Below are 20,774 nucleotides of genomic sequence, written 5' to 3' on the forward strand. Positions count from 1 at the left end.
ACTAGAAAACTGACCAGTCAGGAAGGGCCCCGCTATGACAATTAATATAGAGAAGTGAAAAAAACTTTGAATTCCATCCTCTTTATATTAACAATGATGAAAAATAAATGCCCGGCAGAAGATGTAAAGAACTGGAATATATAGGATCTCGTGATTTGTAGTTGGATATGATTTTCATCCAACAATTAAAGTGTTTTTTTCTTGAGCCTTAGTGAGGGGATAAAACACACAAGTTGGATAAAAATCATATTATACTACAAATCATGAGATTCTATTTATCCCATATTTTATACACCGCAATCAATGTTTACACTGTTTATAAAACTCTACATTATTTTTACTTCATTATGCCTAGGCAAATCCCATTGGAAAGTCACAACTGTGGAATATCAAAAAAATATCCAATGAGTCATATCCACGGGATAAAGTGGGTTAACATGGGATGAAATAAAATTTGTTAAAAAAACAAAGAATTGATACCAATGCAATGATACCTAGGCTTTGCCTCTATTCAATAAAACTATCATAAATCATTGTGTACGGTATTATAACCAAAAAAAATATGAATATTATATTTCAAATCCATATTTCAAAGAATGTACACAATACTACACATCATTCAAAATTGACCTTAACTTCAAAACAAAGTTCATTTGCAGACACAGGCAGTGCAGTTATTAATCTCAATGTGACAGATAAAGATAAAGCTTAGGATTTTCTTCCTGTGGAAGGTTAATTAATCCCAAAGGACAAATATTGCACAGCCTTCCATGTATACAATGGTAACATTCTCAGCAGTTATCTCTCTTTGCCCATTCATTCTCAGCAGTTATCTCTCTTTGCCCATTCTTCTTATGCATAGTTAGGAATCTACCCCACCACCCCAGCTCCAAACCAGAAGACATAGAGAACCAAACTTAGCATCAAAATATGTATTTCTGCCTACTGAACTACCATACCAAATTTGAACTTGATTGGGCAACCATAAAAAAAGTTATTAGAAAAAAAACAGGAAATTTGTGGACGGAAGAGTGACAGACGGACGGACGGACAGAAGGACGGACGGACAGAGTGATTATTATAGGGCACCCGCAAATCCTTGCGGGGCCCTAATCCTTGCGGGGCCCTAATTAAGTAGACAACTGTGATATAAAAAAGATTTTAAAAGTCAAATCAGTAGCTATGCAATTTTTATTTCAATAAACAATAACAAAATCAACAAAATGCAAATACAGGTACAGCTTTTATACATGTACTAAATCTTTACACTCTTGGAGAGCTCTGTACATCCAACAATTACATTTAGATAATCCATAATCCTTTGTATGAACAATGTTTCCTTAAACTAAATATTCACAACAAATACATATGTATGTACATGTAGACATTATTGGAAAATGAGAAATGCATTCCAATGTATGACATTATATGTGTCCATAAATGCTTCTTCAAAATACTGATTGGGCAATGTACCGGAAACTCCAGTGACCTTTGACCTTTAAATAAACATCATTTACTTATCATTGCCAACCTGTATATGTGATGTACTGATAAGCAGAAAAGAAAAGCTAATTACTATCTAGAAAAGCAGAAAAAAAATTGTACACATACATTTTAATATTGCCATAACCTTGAAAAAAACATACCAGTCATACACACATTTTTTTTTTCAATTACATTTATTTCATATTTCATTAAATTGTCATTCTGGCAAATGTTGCACAAAAAATGTTAAAATGCTTAACAACTGAATTCTTATAAATACAGTAGTTGACTTAAAAAAAAACCCACTTGACTTTGTAAAAAAACATTGTGCTTTCCAAATGGTAATGCAATGTATCAAGAATTGCTTTGATTTATATCTAGTAATGTCACCTAATCCTCTTCACCTTACAGACAATTTGAAGTTGCAAATATCTCAAAAATATAGATAAGCATTACTCATATCGTACATATACATGAATGACCTCAGAAATGCTTAGCATCAAAATAGTTGACATCAATAAATAATCTCAACAAAGGGAATATAGCTTTGTGTTTCTGTCATTCTTTTCATGTTGTTCAGTACTTAAAAGCCCCAGCTATGGCTGCTTTGCGGATAAACTCCTTGAGAACCAAATCGTCCAACTGAAAGAAAGCCTGTGTCTGCGCCACTGCCGTCATGTGATTCAGAGCAAAGCGAAAGCAGAAGTCCTCAAGTTCCTGAAACATTTTCAAAGCTTACAGAAGATGTAAATATCAGTCATATATCAAACTTATACAAACATTTACATATCTATTTGACTTGAGCATTAAAGTCTTGATAAGTACAAAAGAAAGCAAAGAGATTTCATGTTATTTACTAAAACCTAAAATTGAAATGTATGGTGTCATCTTACATTTCTTCGAAAATGCAAAAAGAAAAGATATGTGTAATGTTTCTTTTATTTTCAGGTAAAGGATATCATTTTCCAAAATACCTGATTTACCCTTGAATACTTTAGATTCCTTATTTTATTTTAGTGATATTGATTCCACTATTTAGTGTCAAATTGTGAGAATGTAAAATCAAGAGCACTGACCTTCCCCTCTCTCGAAAAATTAAAAGCAAGAATTTAAAATGTGCGAGAGGTGTTTCTTATGATTTGAGACAGGTATTAGTTTTACATATTCAATCTACAGTTACCAGAAAGGGACTTGGTCACAGTTATGGTACTTTATTTATCCATTTCTATTGTTTACAATGCTTTAATAAACCAACATACATGTATACTTAATAAGTAAACAGCATGTTAAAAAGTTCACCAGGATATGAACTTGGTTGGTCACATGATCAAATCCTGTAAAGCCCAAATACCGGTATACCTGATCAAATCTTCTGAGAAGACCTTGTTCGTTCACAGGATTTGATCCCCTGACCATGCAACCAAGTTCATGTGAACTTTTTATCTTTGCTCTTTATTACTTGCATTTACCTTATAGAAAGCAAATCATTCGGAATTGTTTTTATATTTACGATAGTGGAACCATCAAACGATAAGGGCGTGCAGTAACCATTGTGAAATCAATTGTGTGGCAACATTGTGTTTCATCGAAAAGCTCGCACAGAAATGAACATTTTCACTATTTTTTTGGTACTTATGAGAAAACATATTTGCAGATATAATAATATGGCAATATCAGTAGTCAAGTTTGTCAGCCGTCTTTACCGTATATCTAAAATTTTTCGCATGTCGCAAAATTTGCGAAAATGGGGAAAATTTTTAATTTGTGACGTGTCAGTCATTTTTTGCGATTTTAAGAGTGTCTTATAGAAAATATAGGATATAATTTCTGCGTATTCAATATTTTGCGATTTGAAAGAGGTGGCGAAAATAAGATCATCACAAAAATTACTGGATATACGGTAGATTCTCAAAATCTATTATTATTTCTGTTATTCAAACATCACAAGTTTTGATATTCCACAATTCCAGCAACAAACCTTGGCTTCAAATTTGACAGCCGCAGCATAGAGCATGGCAACATTTTCTGTAGTTATGCCTTTCTTGATAATTTGTTCACACATGCGCTTCAACGAAGCCTCACAATAAGCATTAGCAAGGTCCAACAAACCTGTAACAAAACAATTTGAAAGTCATAAATTATCGGTACACAAAATTATTACAGTGGTTCACATAATAGTTTTTGGTAGCTCTCTGCTAGCAAATTTTCTAAATACCTCATATATATATATGTAAACTGACATTCTAACAAATTGTTACATGTACTACATACTGTAGAATCATTTATTTTCGTGGGGGCCAATTTTCGTGGATTGTGAGTTTTTTGCTTATTCATGGGGATGTAATTTCGTGGATGAGTCGGATTTCAGTTTCAGTTGGTAAACTAAACCTTTTATAATTAGTTTTCGTTGAGGATGTAAATTTGTGGGCGAGGGTTACCCACGAATACCACGAAAATTGAGCCACCACGAATTGTACTGTAATGATTCCACAGTATTCATGTATTGGTATTTGTATACACATGAAGAGGTTTGTAATAGTCACTAATAAAACTGCATTCCAACTATGCAACATGTTTTTTGACTGACAACAAACATTAAAATGATTCCACATGTAATGCAGACAGTTGCATACTACATCTTTCCTAGCTGAGGGTGACGATCTCTGGTGTTTCTCTATTTACAATTACTTTATAGTATTGAATAGTGAATAGAGAAACACACTGGATTGTCACCCTTGGCTAGCGAAGATGGCATAACATGACAGTTGCTGAACACCTTACCACTAAATTAATGTGTAGTAGATTCATTGGAGATCTTTAAAAGAGAAAAATTTTAATGCATGTAGTAATATTAATACATGTACCTATGGCCTCTTCTGGTTTTAAGTTGACTTGGTCTGTGTACAGATATTGAAGGAATGCTTTGTACACGGCATATGAAAACTGACTGACTTCTATGGAGCTGTAAAAAAATTGAAAGTGTATCATTTTACATGTAAAATTACAGTACATTATTCTCTGAACATCCTGGAACAGTGTAAAAAATTGTACAATAGACAAAAATTACCAGTATAGATGTAATGTAAAACTTGTACCTGATAGATATTAATAAACAAAGTGAGGGCACTCTTTCAGGATTAATTACCATTGTAATATGTACATGTACCAGAATTACATTTCCTCAGTTTCCACTTAAATTTACCTGTACTTTTTTACAGCCATATATATTTAGTGTGTTTCATTATATTCGTGTTATTGATCACCACATGATTTTTATAATAAAATCATTAGCTTAAAGCATAGTTTCACTGACAATATACAGAATTCTTTCACTCAGACTAACTCAATGTTAGGTAGGATCAGTCTAAACAATAGGTGTACTTACTTTCTTCCGTCTTCATCCCAGCAAGACTGAAACATCGAAGAAAAATGTTCACATCTACAAAGCAAAGCCAAGTATACTATTATAATGTACATGTATAAATATTCATTTAATATCTGCAAAAAAAAAAAAATGCAAGCAATCATTTATCATCCCAAACAAGTGGTACATATAAAACACTGAAAATAAATACACTAAATACTGATAATAGTTTGTTAACATTTATCATTAAGTGTTTAGTCATCATTGACTAATAGGGTTTTCCCTGAAATGGTTTACCTGATTTTGAGCACAGATTTGTGAACATGTATATCTCTCCCTTCCACTATAAACTTGATATCTGATGTTATCTAAAACAGATGTGAAAATGCAAGAAAAACATTGTAGATATTACACAGAATGTACATGTGATGAAGCACAGCAAATAATCCTTGTACAAACAATTAATTGGATAAGCCTCTCTCATTTCTGGCTAGCAGAACAAATGTATTCAGTATAACTATATGGAGAGAAAAACTGCATATACATGCATGTACATTGTACATATATTGTACTCTAGCTATGTACAGGTGTTGGTGCAGTGGACTGATTTAAATACAGTTGCCCCGAGTTTGAGCCCGGTCTGACGCTATCATGTTATCCTTGTAACCTTGGGCAAGTTACTTTACTTGTACCCTCTCTTCACTCAGGAAATAAATGGGTCCTACACATGATACGAGATTGCTATCTGAATGGCAGAGCATTATAAGCGCTATAATTTGGCAGTTCTGCTTGTATGCTCCCTAGTGAGTTGACAATGCTATGAATCATACAGGTCTTAACAGGGAATAATTTGTGGATGTTGTGTGAAGCAGCTTAAGGTGGAATGACACATCATCACAAAATGGCTGACCGCTGATCGAAACGACATTTTGTTCTATTAAAAGGATTTTATGGACTGAAAAATGTAACTTACTCCATGGCCAAGTGGATAAAGTGTCAGACTTGTGATCCATATCCCAAGTTCGAATCCCCCAGGGGCTTTTGTTGTTACTTAGTGGAATACTGTAATTATTTTAAATATTCATTTTTTATCCCCAAACTGCAAATTTTTCGCTCATTTGACATTTGTGCAGTGTGTTTATCATTATATCTTTCATTATAAAAAAATTTCCTGTTAATTTGAGTGACTTTTTCCAGGTGTGTTATTCCACCTTATTTTTCGACCCCTACAGTACCCATCAGATCCAACCTAATACCAGAGTAAACCCCAACTAAATCCCAGGTTTACTTTGCTTTTGGGGTCCTCTTTAAACAATGAAATGTGAAGCAGACCTGTCTTTTATCTTATTATCAGTATATTTATTGTATATTTCAAATCTTATCGGTACACATGTAGCATCTGCCTCAGGGTCTACTTCTGATCAGGGTTTACTCTCTGGGTTCACTTTGTGTTTACTCTGGGTTTATTTGCGGTTTACTCTGCGTCTGCTCTTGTAAATTCAGAATAAACCCTGGAAATAAACCCCGGGTTTAGTTGGGGTTTACTTTCTGTTAGGTTGGTACTGTACCTTTACCCTTATATTTATTGTTGTTAACCTTAAGCCAGATATCCACTCATTTCTCTAATCCTGCATGTGCTCACTAATTTAACTTTTCTCTGTTTCATGAATAATTCATGCCTTGTTATGATTGGTTTCTTCAAACTTTCTTAATAAGCATGCCAATACATAATCATAAATCATGTTTTTTAAAATGTGTAAGTGAGAATAACTGACCATGGGTATAAATTCACTTTGACCAATATTATGGGTATAAACATAACTTACTGGGTCATCAAAGGCCTTGGATAGACTCTCAATAATGCTGAATCCTTTTACATGATCTATTAGAAAAAACAGTGAACATTATTAAAATGTATACTTTAACACATTCAAAATTTTGCATAATCTTCAACTGATTTAACATAATTGCAAATTGGTGTATTTAGAGCTACCCTTCTATAATATGTGTGTTCTAATCATAAACTTTAACAATTGATTTAACAAACAAGAAGCAGCAAAAAGGGCTGCTAAGATATTATTATATCATAAATGGCCTGGCTACATACTATACGTATGTTCCAACTGATTATGCATTTAAGCTTTATGAATTTTTCAGATCGAGCTTCCCATGATAGTGCAAATCTACAGGTATGGACACATATTTATCGTAAATCCATGTAAATGTATACCTGTAAGAGCTAAATATTTGTAGCTACAGGTGTACAGTCACATACTTGAACATGTAATACGCCTGGAAATGCACTCACCAATAGTATATGTTCTCCAGGTGACTAAAGGGGATGAGAATGCAGAGAACACATCATCAGTGCAAGTGAACTTGGTGAGCATTGGAGAGGTCAACGACTGACCCCGACATTGACCCCACATAAAAACTTTCCCTGTTTCCGACATGGCTGCAGAGATGTGAGCATAATGACTGGCTGCTATCTCTACCATTCTAAAGTAAGAAAAATATTACAAACAATCAAATCATATTGGTAAATGATTTTGTTTGTGATTTCAAGTACAAGAATAGCAATACATAAACATCCTCCTCGTCGCTGACCTTTCACCATTCATCGGGACCTTGGAAGGTGACACCTGATTGGCCTTGTTCCCGGTGCCCAGCTGACCGTAAGAGTTTGCCCCCCAGGAAAAGAGAGAACCTTCATCTGAGAGTGCCAAAGTGTGGGCATAGCCACACACCAACTGAAATAAGTAAATAATTCATTATATAATTAAATAATATATTATTTAATAATAATTTAATTATTATTATTTAATTAATAATATTATTAGTTATTAATATTTTATCAATTGATAATAATAATTAATTAATATAATTTAATAAACTAAAGGAGGTTGTACTGGTACACGTGTATCCTAAGGTACAAAATATTTTAACTCAAATGTGATTAATATTCACATGTAAATGAGATAACTTGTACCCGATTCAGCAGATTTTTTTAAAACTAATTTTATGATCTTTCTTCTTTTTTTGCATATAAGAAGAGGGTCCTTTACATGTTATAAAACTCCTAAAACAGTAGCAGTATTTCAGTACCTGAGAGATAATGACCCCCTGGAGTTGCTGAACACGACAAGGATTTGGTTGATTGACATTGTTCCCAAGACCAAGTTGTCCGTTACCATTGTAACCCCATCCATACACCTACAAAATTAAATTCAATATGCCAATCATTAAAACAAATTTGCAAAATATTTGCGAATATTTATCATAACAAATGTAAAAAATGGGAAACTTCTTAAATTAAGTAAAATCGATCTTTCTGTGTGCCATGAAGGCGCAAAAGGCCAGTGCTTATCCCTTTAGTTTCCATTGTGCTAAGCCGATGAGAGTGATTGACTTCCCCTGGATGGGACACCAGTCCATTGCAGGTTAACTGGGTTGACTGAGACAATGTAGATACAGTGCCTTGTCTACGTGCACAACACATAACAAGAAATGACCACAGTGGGGTTTGAACCATTGACCGTTTGGTTACTGGCCTAATGCATATAACCACTGAGCCATGTGCTCCAACTTGTTCATATACTTGGCATTAAAAAAATATCATCATTAAATGAATTACTTCTCCATTCTCTAACAATGCCATTGATGAAGTCTGGCCACAAGCAATGGACAGTGCCATTTTGTTTCCTACAAGACAACAAAAAATCTGTTACAATGAATATCCATTTGAATAAAAATTCTGCCAAGATAGACTATTAATGGTTTAACTAAGAGGTTGAGAAATATGTTTCAAATGATAGATTTTCAATGAATATACATGTATATGCAACAAACCTATAACTGCCACAACTTTTCTCGGAGTTGGCTGGTTTGTTGTAGAACCAGAGCCAACTTGTCCACAGTTGTTTTGTCCCCAAGCAAATATCTAAAGCACAATATTCGCTTACATAAATGAAGGTAACTTATCTCTATGGATCTATTTTTCACTCCCTATTCTTTCCTTGAGTAATCTTTGTTATACAAAAATACCATGCATGTGTCCTTTCAAATTGGTAGAGACATGGGACAATGATAATTTAGTTAAAATCTTAAAATTGAACCTTTTGTTGGATTGGCCACGTAAATAAGAATACTGAGCATACAGAATCCATCTTTTATAGAGCCACTTAACAAAGTCTCTTATCATCAAAGACAGCATTACCTCTCCTTCTTGTGAAAGAGCCATAGAGTGATGGCTGCCACAGGCCACTCTTAAAATCTTTTTACCCTGTAGGTTTGTATTGATTAGAGTGGGAGTTAGCCCCTGTCCTGAACCCCCATTACCAAGCTGACAGTATCCATTGTGACCCCAACTGTACATTTCTCCATCTGAAGAAAAAATTTATTTTAATCTACATACATTGACATAATGCTTGACACAATCATGATTCTGACCCTCCTTACATGTACTCTTTTAAGCAGTGTATCCTATAAAAGTCTCAATAGTAGCGATATCAAAATATATCTGATAGGTATATTTTAAAATGTGATAGAAGGAGAAAAAACTTGAATTTGAGGGCCTCTGCTCTACTCTGCAGGCATATTTAATTATGATTAAAAATAACAGTAATTACTTTTGGACACTGCAAGAACATGAGGCCCACTTCCGAAAGCTATATCAACAATATTTTTCTTGCACAATACATCCACTTTTCTTGGTTCAAAGCTGCTGTGAGCATCACCTTAATTAAGAATAGAATAAAAAGAAAATTATGCAAAGTTTATTCTAGTAATCAAAATATCAAAATTGCATATAAATAACTTTCACTTCCTTTTTTTAATTTACCAGATACATGCATGGTTCATTAATAAATATTTGGTAGCTTACCCAACCCTAAGCAGCTGCTGCAGTTCGATCCGATGGCATACACTTCATCATCATTTGTTATGTATATTGCTTCATTTCCAGAACTTCCAAACACACATATCTTCTTTATTTTCTCCAAATCCCCTTGCTCAAGTATACTAAAGATTGGCCACTTGCTGGCATCAAGCATCTTTGCAGAAAAGACTACTTCCACATTGTATTAACCTTCAAACAACAAAAAATATCATTTGTACTTCTAGTGTAAGAAGCAGACCAAAAGTGGGTAACATATATCCTGGATAAGGGGTTGTTAATAAGCTTGAAATTAAAAAAAAAAATAGATTCAATCATATTTTCTAAAATTCTGATTGTTCAGGAATGCATATACTGCATAGTGTAGTAATGGCTACACCAAGGATAAAAGACTGGGGTTGCTCAGAGACTACTATCAGTAATAAAGTAAATATCAATGATTTTAGGCTATATACTGTTATCTGCAACGCGTTGCAAATAAGTTTTGGGGTGCTAATCCTTCTTGAAAACTTGAAATTAATGATATGGATCACGGGGTAATAAATCATTGGGTTAGCCAAGCATAAATATTGTACGTATTATTTAAGATTTTATAAGTCTTCATCATCGAGGAATATTTTTAAAAAATAACCAATAAAGTCACGAAGAAAGCCGGTGAATGTTAGGCATTTACGGAATAAGTCGCAAAAGAGCTTTATATGGTAAGTTAATTTACCGGTATCATCTCTATGTATGCAGATTCTACCCGAATATTTATAGATAGATCATTTCCATGGAATGACACAGTCATGTATAATGACAATTTTCAACCTTTGAAAATGAGCTGTTTAAACGAAAACTTTTACTGAATATGGCGCTTCTATTTTTGATCTACAATAAAACAGGTATACTAGTAGTATTTTTAAATAGCAGATCAATTATAAATTTAACTTACTTTTTAACTTATGTGATTTACGCCTACGGAATAAGCCATATTTAGCACAAGTTATTAAAAAAAACATACAGTTTCTTCTATGAATTGTATGCTAAATGACAAATTAACTAAGAAGAATTGCATGCACTTTAGAGAAGCGCTTACCTCCGTATATAAATATACACTGTACATATATAATTTAATTCTGGTTGTAACGCGCTTTCTGATTGGCTAAAAAATTATTTTATATCGTATAAAGAATGTTGCCTACGTCATAGTAAGACTTACGTCAAAAACGTATCAATAAGCCTGACGTTACGTTTGAATTTTGTATAATTTTACGTCATTTTAAAGGTCAAATGACCGTTTTTATCTACAACGAAGAGAAAAAAATTAAATTATAAGCAATGAATTAAATATTTATTAGTTTTATACGATATAAAATGGTTTGAAACAGTTGACGCTTTTTTATAAACCGATTCGCAGTTTATAAAGCGTAAACTGCCTCAAACCATTTTATATCGTATAAAACTAATAAATATTGAATTCATTCCTTAAATAAAACAGGAATTTACGGAATAAAGAGCTTCAGTCAAGTGAATGTGTTGCACGCATCGCTCCATTGTAAAATCAGCGATTTTTCCGTAGAGCAGTGCAAATAACAGTATATATAGAGCGACGAATCATATTATAAAGTGATTTAACAAGATAAAATATGTACGTAAGGGGAAGTTCCCCTGAGAGGAGGGTTTTCTTGAGGGAGTTCCATATCAGAGAAATAGGGCTTGGCTTCTTTTGGAGAAATCAACCTAAAATAAGGCCTTTTGACGGATTAAAGCGCTTCTTTAAAGTGCATGTACTGCACGCTCCGTAGTAAAATCAGCAAGTTTCCCGTAGAGTGTTGCAAATAACAGGAGTATATATAGAGCGAAACTCTTATTAACAAGATACAATCAACAAAGGGAGAAGAGCTTTATTCCGTTAAAAATTCCTGTTATATATTGATTTATCCCCAAGGAACTGAAACCCGGATTTTGCTTACATGTTACCTCTCAAGAAAACCCTCATCCGGGTGGAAACATTCCCTTAAATAGGCTTAATCTTGCATGACGAAGTAAAAACATTCCTTATAAGGAATGACCACGCCTTACAAATATTTAAAAATTCCCACGATGTTGTTTTGCTGACTGAGCTACGTGTATTTTGCTGACGTTGCGAAATGAAAAACGAAAATCTCGTGAAATTTGAGAAAGGAATGTATGTGCTGTCGGCAAATTTGTTTTTACGACGAAAGTGAAAACATTTTAGCAGTCACTCATTTATTTAAATTGATCGAACAACAATCTTCATAAAATTTACAAATTATTGTACATTTGTAATGTGAATATATAGTAAACAAATCATACATATACATGTACATACACAAAAAACGTGTGCATGTGTGTGTGTGTTTTTATATATATATATATATATATATATATATATATATATATATATATATATATATATATATATATATATATATATATATATATTATTTTTATTCATTTATGATTTTTATTACTACATCATATATCATTTAAAAGCATAATTTTCTGAGACCCGTTGCGTGCAACGCCTATGATCTTTATTACGTCTTAATTTGTCGCGTTGCAGTATACTCCTGTTATTTGCAACGCTCTATGGAAAAATCGGTAATTTTATAATGGAGCGATGCGTGCAACGCTTCCAATATCTAAAAGTGCTTTATTCCGTCAAAATACCATATTTTAGCTTGTTTCTCCCAAAAGAAACCAAGCCCCGTTTTCTCTGATATAGTACCCCCCAAGAAAACCCTCTTCCCGGGGAAACTTTCCTTATGTGGAGATTTTATCTTGTTGAACTCTTTCAAAATAAAATTCGTCTCTCTATATATACTCCTGTTATTTGCAACGCTCTATGGAAAAATCGGTAAGTTTATAATGGAGCGATGCATGCAACGCTTCCAATATTTAAATGTGCTTTATTCCGTCAAAATACCATATTTTAGCTTGTTTCCCCCAAAAGAAACCAAGCCCCGTTTTCTCTGATATGGTACCCCCCAAGAAAACCCTCTTCCCAAGGAAACTTCCCCTTATGTGGAGATTTTATCTTGTTGAACTATCACAAAATAAGATTCGTCGCTCTATATATACTCCTGTTATTTGCAACGCTCTATGGAAAAATTGGTAAGTTTATAATGGAGCGATGCGTGCAACGCTTCCGATATCTAAATGTGCTTTATTCCGTCAAAATACCATAGTTTAGCTTGTTTCCCCCAAAAGAAACCAAGCCCCGTTTTCTCTGATATGGTACTCCCCAAGAAAACCCTCTTCCCAGGGAAACTTCCCCTTATGTGGAGATTTTATCTTGTTGAACTATCACAAAATAAGATTCGTCGCTCTATATATACTCCTGTTATTTGCAACGCTCTATGGAAAATTCGGTAAGTTTATAATGGAGCGATGCGTGCAACGCTTCCAATATCTAAAAGTGCTTATTCCGTCAAAATACCATATTTTAGCTTGTATCCCCCAAAAGAAACCAAGCCCGTTTTCTCTGATATGGTACCCCCCAAGAAAACCCTCTTCCCGGGGAAACTTCCCCTTATGTGGATATTTTATCTTGTTGAACTCTTTCAAAATAAAATTCGTCGCTCTATATATACTCCTGTTATTTGCAACGCTCTATGGAAAATTCGGTAAGTTTATAATGGAGCGATGCGTGCAACGCTTCCAATATCTAAAAGTGCTTTATTCCGTCAAAATACCATATTTTAGCTTGTTTCCCCCAAAAGAAACCAAGCCCCGTTTTCTCTGATATAGTACCCCCCAAGAAAACCCTCTTCCAGGGGAAACTTCCCCTTATGTGGAGATTTTATCTTGTTGAACTATCACAAAATAAGATTCGTCGCTCTATATATACTCCTGTTATTTGCAACGTTCTATGGAAAAATCGGTAATTTTATAATGGAGCGATGCATGCAACGGTTTGATGGATATGAAAGTCAATGAATGATATGAATATAGAAGTAAATGAAAATTAATGTAAGATATGTGATTTTAAATATTTTCTTTATGATTCGGACAAAACAAACAAATTAGAATTTTTTAACCATGCCGGTATTTGATGAACAATTTTTTTTTGGGGTTCATCATGTCTACCTCAAGGACAATAAAATAATCATGTCCTTTTCATATAAAAAAAATTCGGGTTCGTTATTCCAAATATTTTCGAACCCAAAACTTATTCGCAACGCGTTGCAGATAACAGTATATAGCCTGATTTTATTATTCTAAACTTAAGTAATAAGTATTGTAGGCATTATGAACTCCCATCCCGTTACCTGAAGGCGATGGCAAATGATTATGACGGAAATAAATTACACAAACTACGCAGCACAAAAACCGTCCATATGTCCTCAGAGAAATGACAATGAAAAAAATGGATACATCCTATACGGGCATTCTGATACAATTTGATATGTGGTATCTATAAACTATACTCACAGTCTCACTTTAGAAAAAGCTGTTTTTTGATAATAGAGAAATTCGTGTAGGATATATCAATTGCATTGTAATATACAAAATCCTACTGAAGCATTTTTATATCCGAAATATTTCCAAATTTTTAACCAATCGAAATAACTGTAACATAAAAAATGACCAATTACAGAGTCCTATGCAAACAAGATTCGGTTGATTGTAAGTGCCCGTATTGTAAACAAATATGCAAATGCTTCATGTTGGCACCAAATTGTGATCGATGGACAATTCAAAAGAACGTATGATAATTATGATGATACCCTGAAGACCTAAGTTTTGCACAAATTTGTCTCCTTACTTTTATCTAATTTAACTGGTTTTTTGAAGTTTATGGGGGTTTTTTAATTGACAAATCTGCATACTATAATGTCAATATTCATTTTTTAGATCACCTGAGCCATCGCTCACTCACCTAAGCTAAACGTTAGATTTTCTGATCAAAATTTGTATGTTGTCTGTTGTCGTTGTTGTTGTCGTCGTTGTCAATTGTGCCGACAGCATCATTTTTTTTTTTTTTTTTACAAAACTTGGCGCATAGCATCCTTGGGAGACTTTGTTATCTCAAACTAAATGGGACTATTTAAAAACCTCAAGGTATCCGAGTATTCAAGATATCAAGGGTAAAATACTTAAAAAAATAAGTGGTTGGGAATTGCATGTAAATCACTTCGACATATCCATTGTATTCAAGATATCAGTGTTGGAGATATCAAGGTTCAACTGTAATTTTTCTGAAGAATCAAAGGCAATTGTTTGGGGAAAATAGATTAAAATGAAACTACAGTGTTTAATACCAAATTCCAAGTTTATGAGTATTACTTTCACCCCAGTGGGTCAGAATGAGATTGTTTGGGGGGAGGGGGTTGTGTAGGATTATATATGGAAGAACTTCTTCTGAAGCAAACATCAGCTAGTACTAGCTGGGGCTGGCGGATGAAGTAACAATGCTAAAGAAGTTTGTAATGATTTTTATCATATTTTAAAAAACTCTTGATTGAAGTAAAATTAATGTTGGAATCAAATTATTAAGCATAAACAATCAATAGATAACCGATAGTTGGTTCGCTGTAATTGTTTTGAGTGCAAGTGCCCTGTAATTAATGACAAGCAGCTTGCCCATCATAGTCCTTATAATGATTTGGCTACTATTGTGGTAAACACCTTTTCGTAGCAGTTATTTCACCTACATAAATGAATATCAATTTTAGATATCAATTTTGCTTTTGGGAACAATTGATTATAAAGACTACATTATCTGCCAAATGAGCCCCCTGTGTTTTAGATTTCAACTTGTATTAAAAGTTTTTGATCCTGAATTTTGCAGAAGATGAGAGTTTAGAGGATCTAATGAGAAAATTTGCAAATCGACTGGACCAGGACTTGGAGAAAATAGATCAAGATTCAGCTTGTCAGTCCAGTGACCAGAGCAACAACCATCCTGGTTCCATGGAAACACATACAGCGTCTGGGAATGTGATCACAGAAAATGACACCGATAATTCTCTCTTGTCTGTAATGACTGAATTTGCTGAACAACTAGATAAAGACTCTGTGAAACTCTCCAATCATACAGACCAACAAAGTGCAGCAATTGAAACAAACTCTTCACTTGCCTCTTTCCTTAGTAAAGTGGCTGACAAGATGGACAGGGATGGTCAGTCGGAAGACCCAGCATTTTCCAAAGATCATGAATCTCAAGGTTATTTAGAGTTTGCATAAATTAATTTTGTGGATCTCATATCTCATTTACTGTATACAGGGAAATATAGATTCCCATTGTATTTTTGCCCCGTTCACCCCCATTGTCAATGGGCAAATTTAGGACTAAGCTAATTCAAACACTTGACATATTCATATGTTTGGGTGAATTCAAAATGGGGTGAAACCATTTGCAAGTGTTGAACTGTGAAAGAAAAAACATGGGGTGAAAATAACCCTGTATTCAGTATTCATTTAATATTGCTTTCATTACCTGTAACTGCATCAGACATAGATGTATCATGGGGTTTTTTTTTTGGTTCGAGCATTTAGAGTAGTGTATGATTGTATGATCAGTAGCTTGAGAAGTGTTAAATCAATATCTTTTCTATGCAATAGAGATTATTGATTTCAATATTCATTGATGATGTTGCAAGATTGTTATGTAGGATCAAGGAATTTCATTTGAATTATGATTTTATGGTCAGTTGATCTGAATCCGATATAAACATGAATCTAATATAAACATGCTCGAGTTTTATCTCCTGTACCATATGTTGTTTTATCGACAGGACAGTGAACTAAGTGTATATTTTATCTTATAACTCATACAAATTCACTTTGCAAGGCTAGAAAACCCTGTACAGGCACGTAGCATCAACTTAAACTTGCCATAAATTAATGTAGTGAATGATTCAAAGTAGAGGGTATTATTTGTGTAAATTTATTTTTGCGTAATTGTTGTAGAATTGCTACAAGATATGATGAGAAACTTACACAGGGGAATAAAACACAGCGATTGGTTAAAGGAGAATACTGCAGAAAAATGGACGTCAGATAATCCTGACTTGGCCAAAGAATTCATGGAAGCTGCATCTAAAGGAAATCCATCTTGATGAAGGGAAACGTGGGAATTGAATACGTTAATAAATTTTGATGAATTTAAATAAAATTTGAGTAGTATGATTATCAGTAATCATGCATGTATATAATAACACTAAAGTTTTATTTATGAACTTCAGTAATCAAAATTTTAATATACCGGTACATGTATTAAAAGATCCATACAATTTCACTGAAGTTAACATTCAATACATGTATGTTTTTCACAGGCATTTAACTGACATGTTTAATTTAATATTGTAATAAAAGAATAAACTCCTTAGATTACCAGGTATATGTAATAGCTAATTGAGCATTTATTGGTTGATAAGGTTTGGCACATTTAAGTAGCAAACCTTTTAGAATTTAACTTAAACTTAAATCATATCATAATTTCATACACAGGGCCATCTGTAATAGGTTATAAGATCCCCACTCTGAGGGCGCTCTATAGTGATCAGTCTGTCCATATGTCTGTCTGTCAAAGATCACTTGTCTGGAGCATATTTTCTCTCCCTTTGACCCAATCTGGCTCATACACCACCCACAGACTTGCATTTTGAGTAAAGGATGTGCATGCCGTGACCTTGAATCAAGTATTTTGATTTAATGTTAAGGTCATAACAGAATTATAGGAAAAATCCATGTCCGGATCGTGTACTCTTTTCCTTTTGTTCATACTCCACCTATGAAGTGTCTGATTAAATAGTGTGTAGTAACCTTAATGACGTTTATAGGCTATGGGTCAAGGTCATATCAGAACATGTTAGAAATCCTTTTCAAGATCATAAATCCTCTCTCTAAGCCCTATCTGACTCATACTTCAAATAAAGAGTACTTTAGGGTAAAGGTTGTGCAGTGACCTTGAACCATGTTTCTTTTTTTTTGGGACCTTTTAATTTCTCTCCCTATTGGCCCATTCATTTACCGGGTATGTTAAGACTAAACCAGAAGAATGTATGAAGGTTAGAGGTTAGCAGTGACCTTGAATAAAAAAAACTTTCATCATATATGTCCTTTATTTACATGGGGTCCTTTGACACGTTCACCATCTCAGCTATGTCTAGTTTACGTATGTTGCAAAATTCACAAAATAACGAGCAAAACATAGTACTAAGCTTCACAGTTGATATACTACATGAATAATGCTTAGACCGTAATCTATAGACAGCCCAGAAACTATAGTTCCTGTAACGATGTCCCTTTATATATTTCTTATCAATAAAACATATTTACTCTGTAGCCTATATTTTACTGATGTAAACTAAACTTAACACAGAAAACAAACGCTGGATTTTACGACTGCAACAACAAATGTAAATAGTGAATTTTTGTTTTAAAAATTTTTTAAAGTATTAAAATTTATATCGATCCGTTTCCCAAGTTAAATAAAACACTAAATAAAACTGAGCAGCAACATTCTAAAACTACTTCTGAATTTACAATACAGTTACACCGCCCACCCCCACCTCCTAAACGATTAGTATTTCGAGGGTTGGCGAAAGATTTTGGGTAAAGTCTAACCCCCCCCCCCAAACTCAATTTGCTTCTGACGCCTATGCATTTATTTAAACAATAAAATGTTTTCTTTGGTGATTCATTCGGGATATGAAGGTAGCGACATCGCAGAAAAAATATATAAGCGGGTTATGTAATTATACCCCCCGCAAACAAAGTTTGAGGGGTATATAGGAATCACCTTGTCCGTCTGTCCGTCCGTCTGTGCAATCGTGTCCGGTCCATATCTTTCTTATGGAGAAACCTTGTAAGTTCTTACTTCACACAAAGATTGCTTATGACCTAAGGGTGTGTCATGACCTTGACCCAAGGTCATTCGGTCAAGGTCACTGGCAGAAAAAATACAAAATTTGTGTCGGGTCCATATCTTTAATAGGAGAAACATTGGAAGTTCTTAATTCACACAAAAATTGCTTATGACCTAAGGGTGTGTCATGACCTTGACCCAAGGTCATTTGGGAAAGGTCAAGGTCACTGGCAGAAAAAATGCAAAATTTGTGTCCGGTCCATATCTTTCTTATGGGGAAACATTGGAAGTTTTTACTTCAAACAAAGATTGCTTATGACCTAAGGGTGTGTCATGACCTTGACCCAAGGTCAATTGAGGAAGTTCAAGGTCATTGTTTCAAAAATGCTAAATTCTGTCTGTGTCATGTCTTGTATTAATGGAAATATTAGAAGCTAAAATTTGACACAAAGCTTGCCTGTCTCAGGCCACATAAAACTATTTTTAGACTCTCATCCCCGTCTCTCTGAATATGGCCTGCCCCGATGAATTTTTTTTGTGGAAAAAAAATATGTGGGAAAAAAATTTCGGAAAAAATCCGGCTCAGTTTACCAATAATTCAAAAGGTTTAAATATTAAATTTTCTTAGCGGGGGGTATCAATTGTGAGCTTGCACACAGTACCTCTAGTTTTTTCTGCAATGATCGCTACCTTCACAACCGAATGAATCATCAAAGAAAGCATTTTATTTTTCATACTAACATCTTTATTTCAGCTAATTGATGATGAAAAGTAAGTAAAATTTACTAAATTACTGTTAATGTACGTAAGTACGTTAGCTAAAAGAAACAGCCAAATCGTCTCATGTGAGACTGAGGCTGACATCGTCATGATTATTTCGTGCAGTCCGTGATTTTTCCTAGGTCGCTGTAGGTTTGGACCAATCGATAAACGGCGTGTCGATATCTGTCCTGTCATTTTTTTGTCAGTTTCAGCCGCTATAGATTTCGACCAATCGGAAAACGGGGTGTGTAGATTTCAGTCTGGCTGTTTCTATAGAGCTATGAATTAACTGTAAGTTATCGTTAGAAATAGATGGAATCATACTTGGTAGATGTAAATATATATTTATATTTATATTATGTCTATTTATCAGCGAGATCTATATCGCGAACGTCTTTTTACATACCGATAAACATGGATTATATAGATATGGGATTATATGGTGTTTTAGACATGCAAACTAATAGTATTGTTATTAACAAAAACAATGTATGTACAGTATTCAGTATGCCCAATATATCTTTGAATACGTATTCATGAAAACCATAAATCATCACAAAATACACCTCCATGATTCTCTCGAACTGCAATCTGTTTACCACAGATAACCATATATTTTCAAAGCCTCTTATAAAGCACAAAAAATATATTGATGCATAAATGGATCAGTCTAATTAGTTTTAGTTTGATATGTTATAAATTGCCTGTTCTTATACTGCCCCCCCCCCCAATATTTCGTATCCCCTGTCACTTTCCCGTTCATTGCATGTATAGGGTACCAATGACTTGAAGGGGCTTTTTGAGTACATTTGCAGATCCAATGTTGGCTTCTATATTATATGTTTCAAAACAAAAAATATAGATATGGAACCTTGGAAACGAACTCGAATCAGAAGTCTACGTGCATAATCAATAATTTTTAAAAGGTCACAAAGGTTTACTGGCATATACATTCCTTAATCCTTTATATCAAGAAGACTTATTATTATTTATATCGAATTGTTGCAACGCAGTTTGGAATTAAATAGCTTAACAACAACGCACTTTTTGATTTTTTTTTTACCGTGTGTTATATATGAGTGTACATCAAGTTTAGTTTATTATCGAAACATTTAACGCACTTTGAAAAAAAAATGTATAAATCACAAACCATGAACTTTGTGTTTAACCAGAGGACAGTGTTATTATTTGTGCGTTGGTATTCCTTTGTAAATTCAGATGAAAGTGATCTATCGTCATCGGGAACGGGAGAGGACAATCAGAAGCACTGTGCTAGTATACCATTTAAATTGATTACATGACCCCCACCCCTCATCTTTTCTTCTCAAATATATCATAATAATTTCCATGAACTTTTAGCAAATTTGTGCTAAATTTAAAAAAAAATGAAAGAAAAAAATGAATAAAAGTACACCCACTTTGAATTAAAAAAAAAACGTAGCTGACAA

General features: G+C 33.9%; 2 protein-coding genes across 3 annotated transcripts; one reads left to right on the forward strand and one right to left on the reverse strand.

The window, feature by feature from the left end:
* Positions 1-1,172: 1,172 nt before the first annotated feature.
* LOC128188229 (RCC1 and BTB domain-containing protein 1-like) lies at positions 1,173-14,279 on the reverse strand. 2 transcript variants are annotated; one of them, XM_052859156.1, is made up of 15 exons: positions 14,184-14,279; positions 9,732-9,935; positions 9,478-9,585; positions 9,066-9,232; positions 8,699-8,789; positions 8,484-8,551; positions 7,955-8,062; positions 7,457-7,599; positions 7,158-7,348; positions 6,676-6,731; positions 5,147-5,217; positions 4,871-4,924; positions 4,350-4,447; positions 3,464-3,594; positions 1,173-2,202 (listed from the first exon to the last, which is right to left on the reverse strand). In XM_052859156.1, the coding sequence occupies exons 2-15, from the start codon at positions 9,898-9,900 to the stop codon at positions 2,062-2,064; spliced, it is 1,596 nt and encodes a 531-aa protein (XP_052715116.1). In that variant the 5' UTR covers positions 9,901-9,935; positions 14,184-14,279; the 3' UTR covers positions 1,173-2,061. The 2 variants fall into 2 exon arrangements, with proteins under 2 accessions (XP_052715116.1, XP_052715115.1); XM_052859155.1 differs by lacking the exon at positions 14,184-14,279 and adding an exon at positions 14,021-14,160.
* Positions 14,280-14,348: 69 nt separating this feature from the next.
* LOC128188232 (uncharacterized) lies at positions 14,349-17,090 on the forward strand. Its single transcript, XM_052859159.1, has 3 exons — positions 14,349-14,458; positions 15,544-15,918; positions 16,665-17,090. Exons 1-3 carry the CDS (start codon positions 14,440-14,442, stop codon positions 16,811-16,813), a joined length of 543 nt encoding a protein of 180 aa, XP_052715119.1. The 5' UTR covers positions 14,349-14,439; the 3' UTR covers positions 16,814-17,090.
* The last annotated feature ends 3,684 nt before the right edge of the window (positions 17,091-20,774 follow it).

Source organism: Crassostrea angulata, chromosome 6 (genome assembly GCF_025612915.1).
Source record: "Crassostrea angulata isolate pt1a10 chromosome 6, ASM2561291v2, whole genome shotgun sequence".
Taxonomy (NCBI): Eukaryota; Metazoa; Mollusca; class Bivalvia; order Ostreida; family Ostreidae; genus Magallana; species Magallana angulata.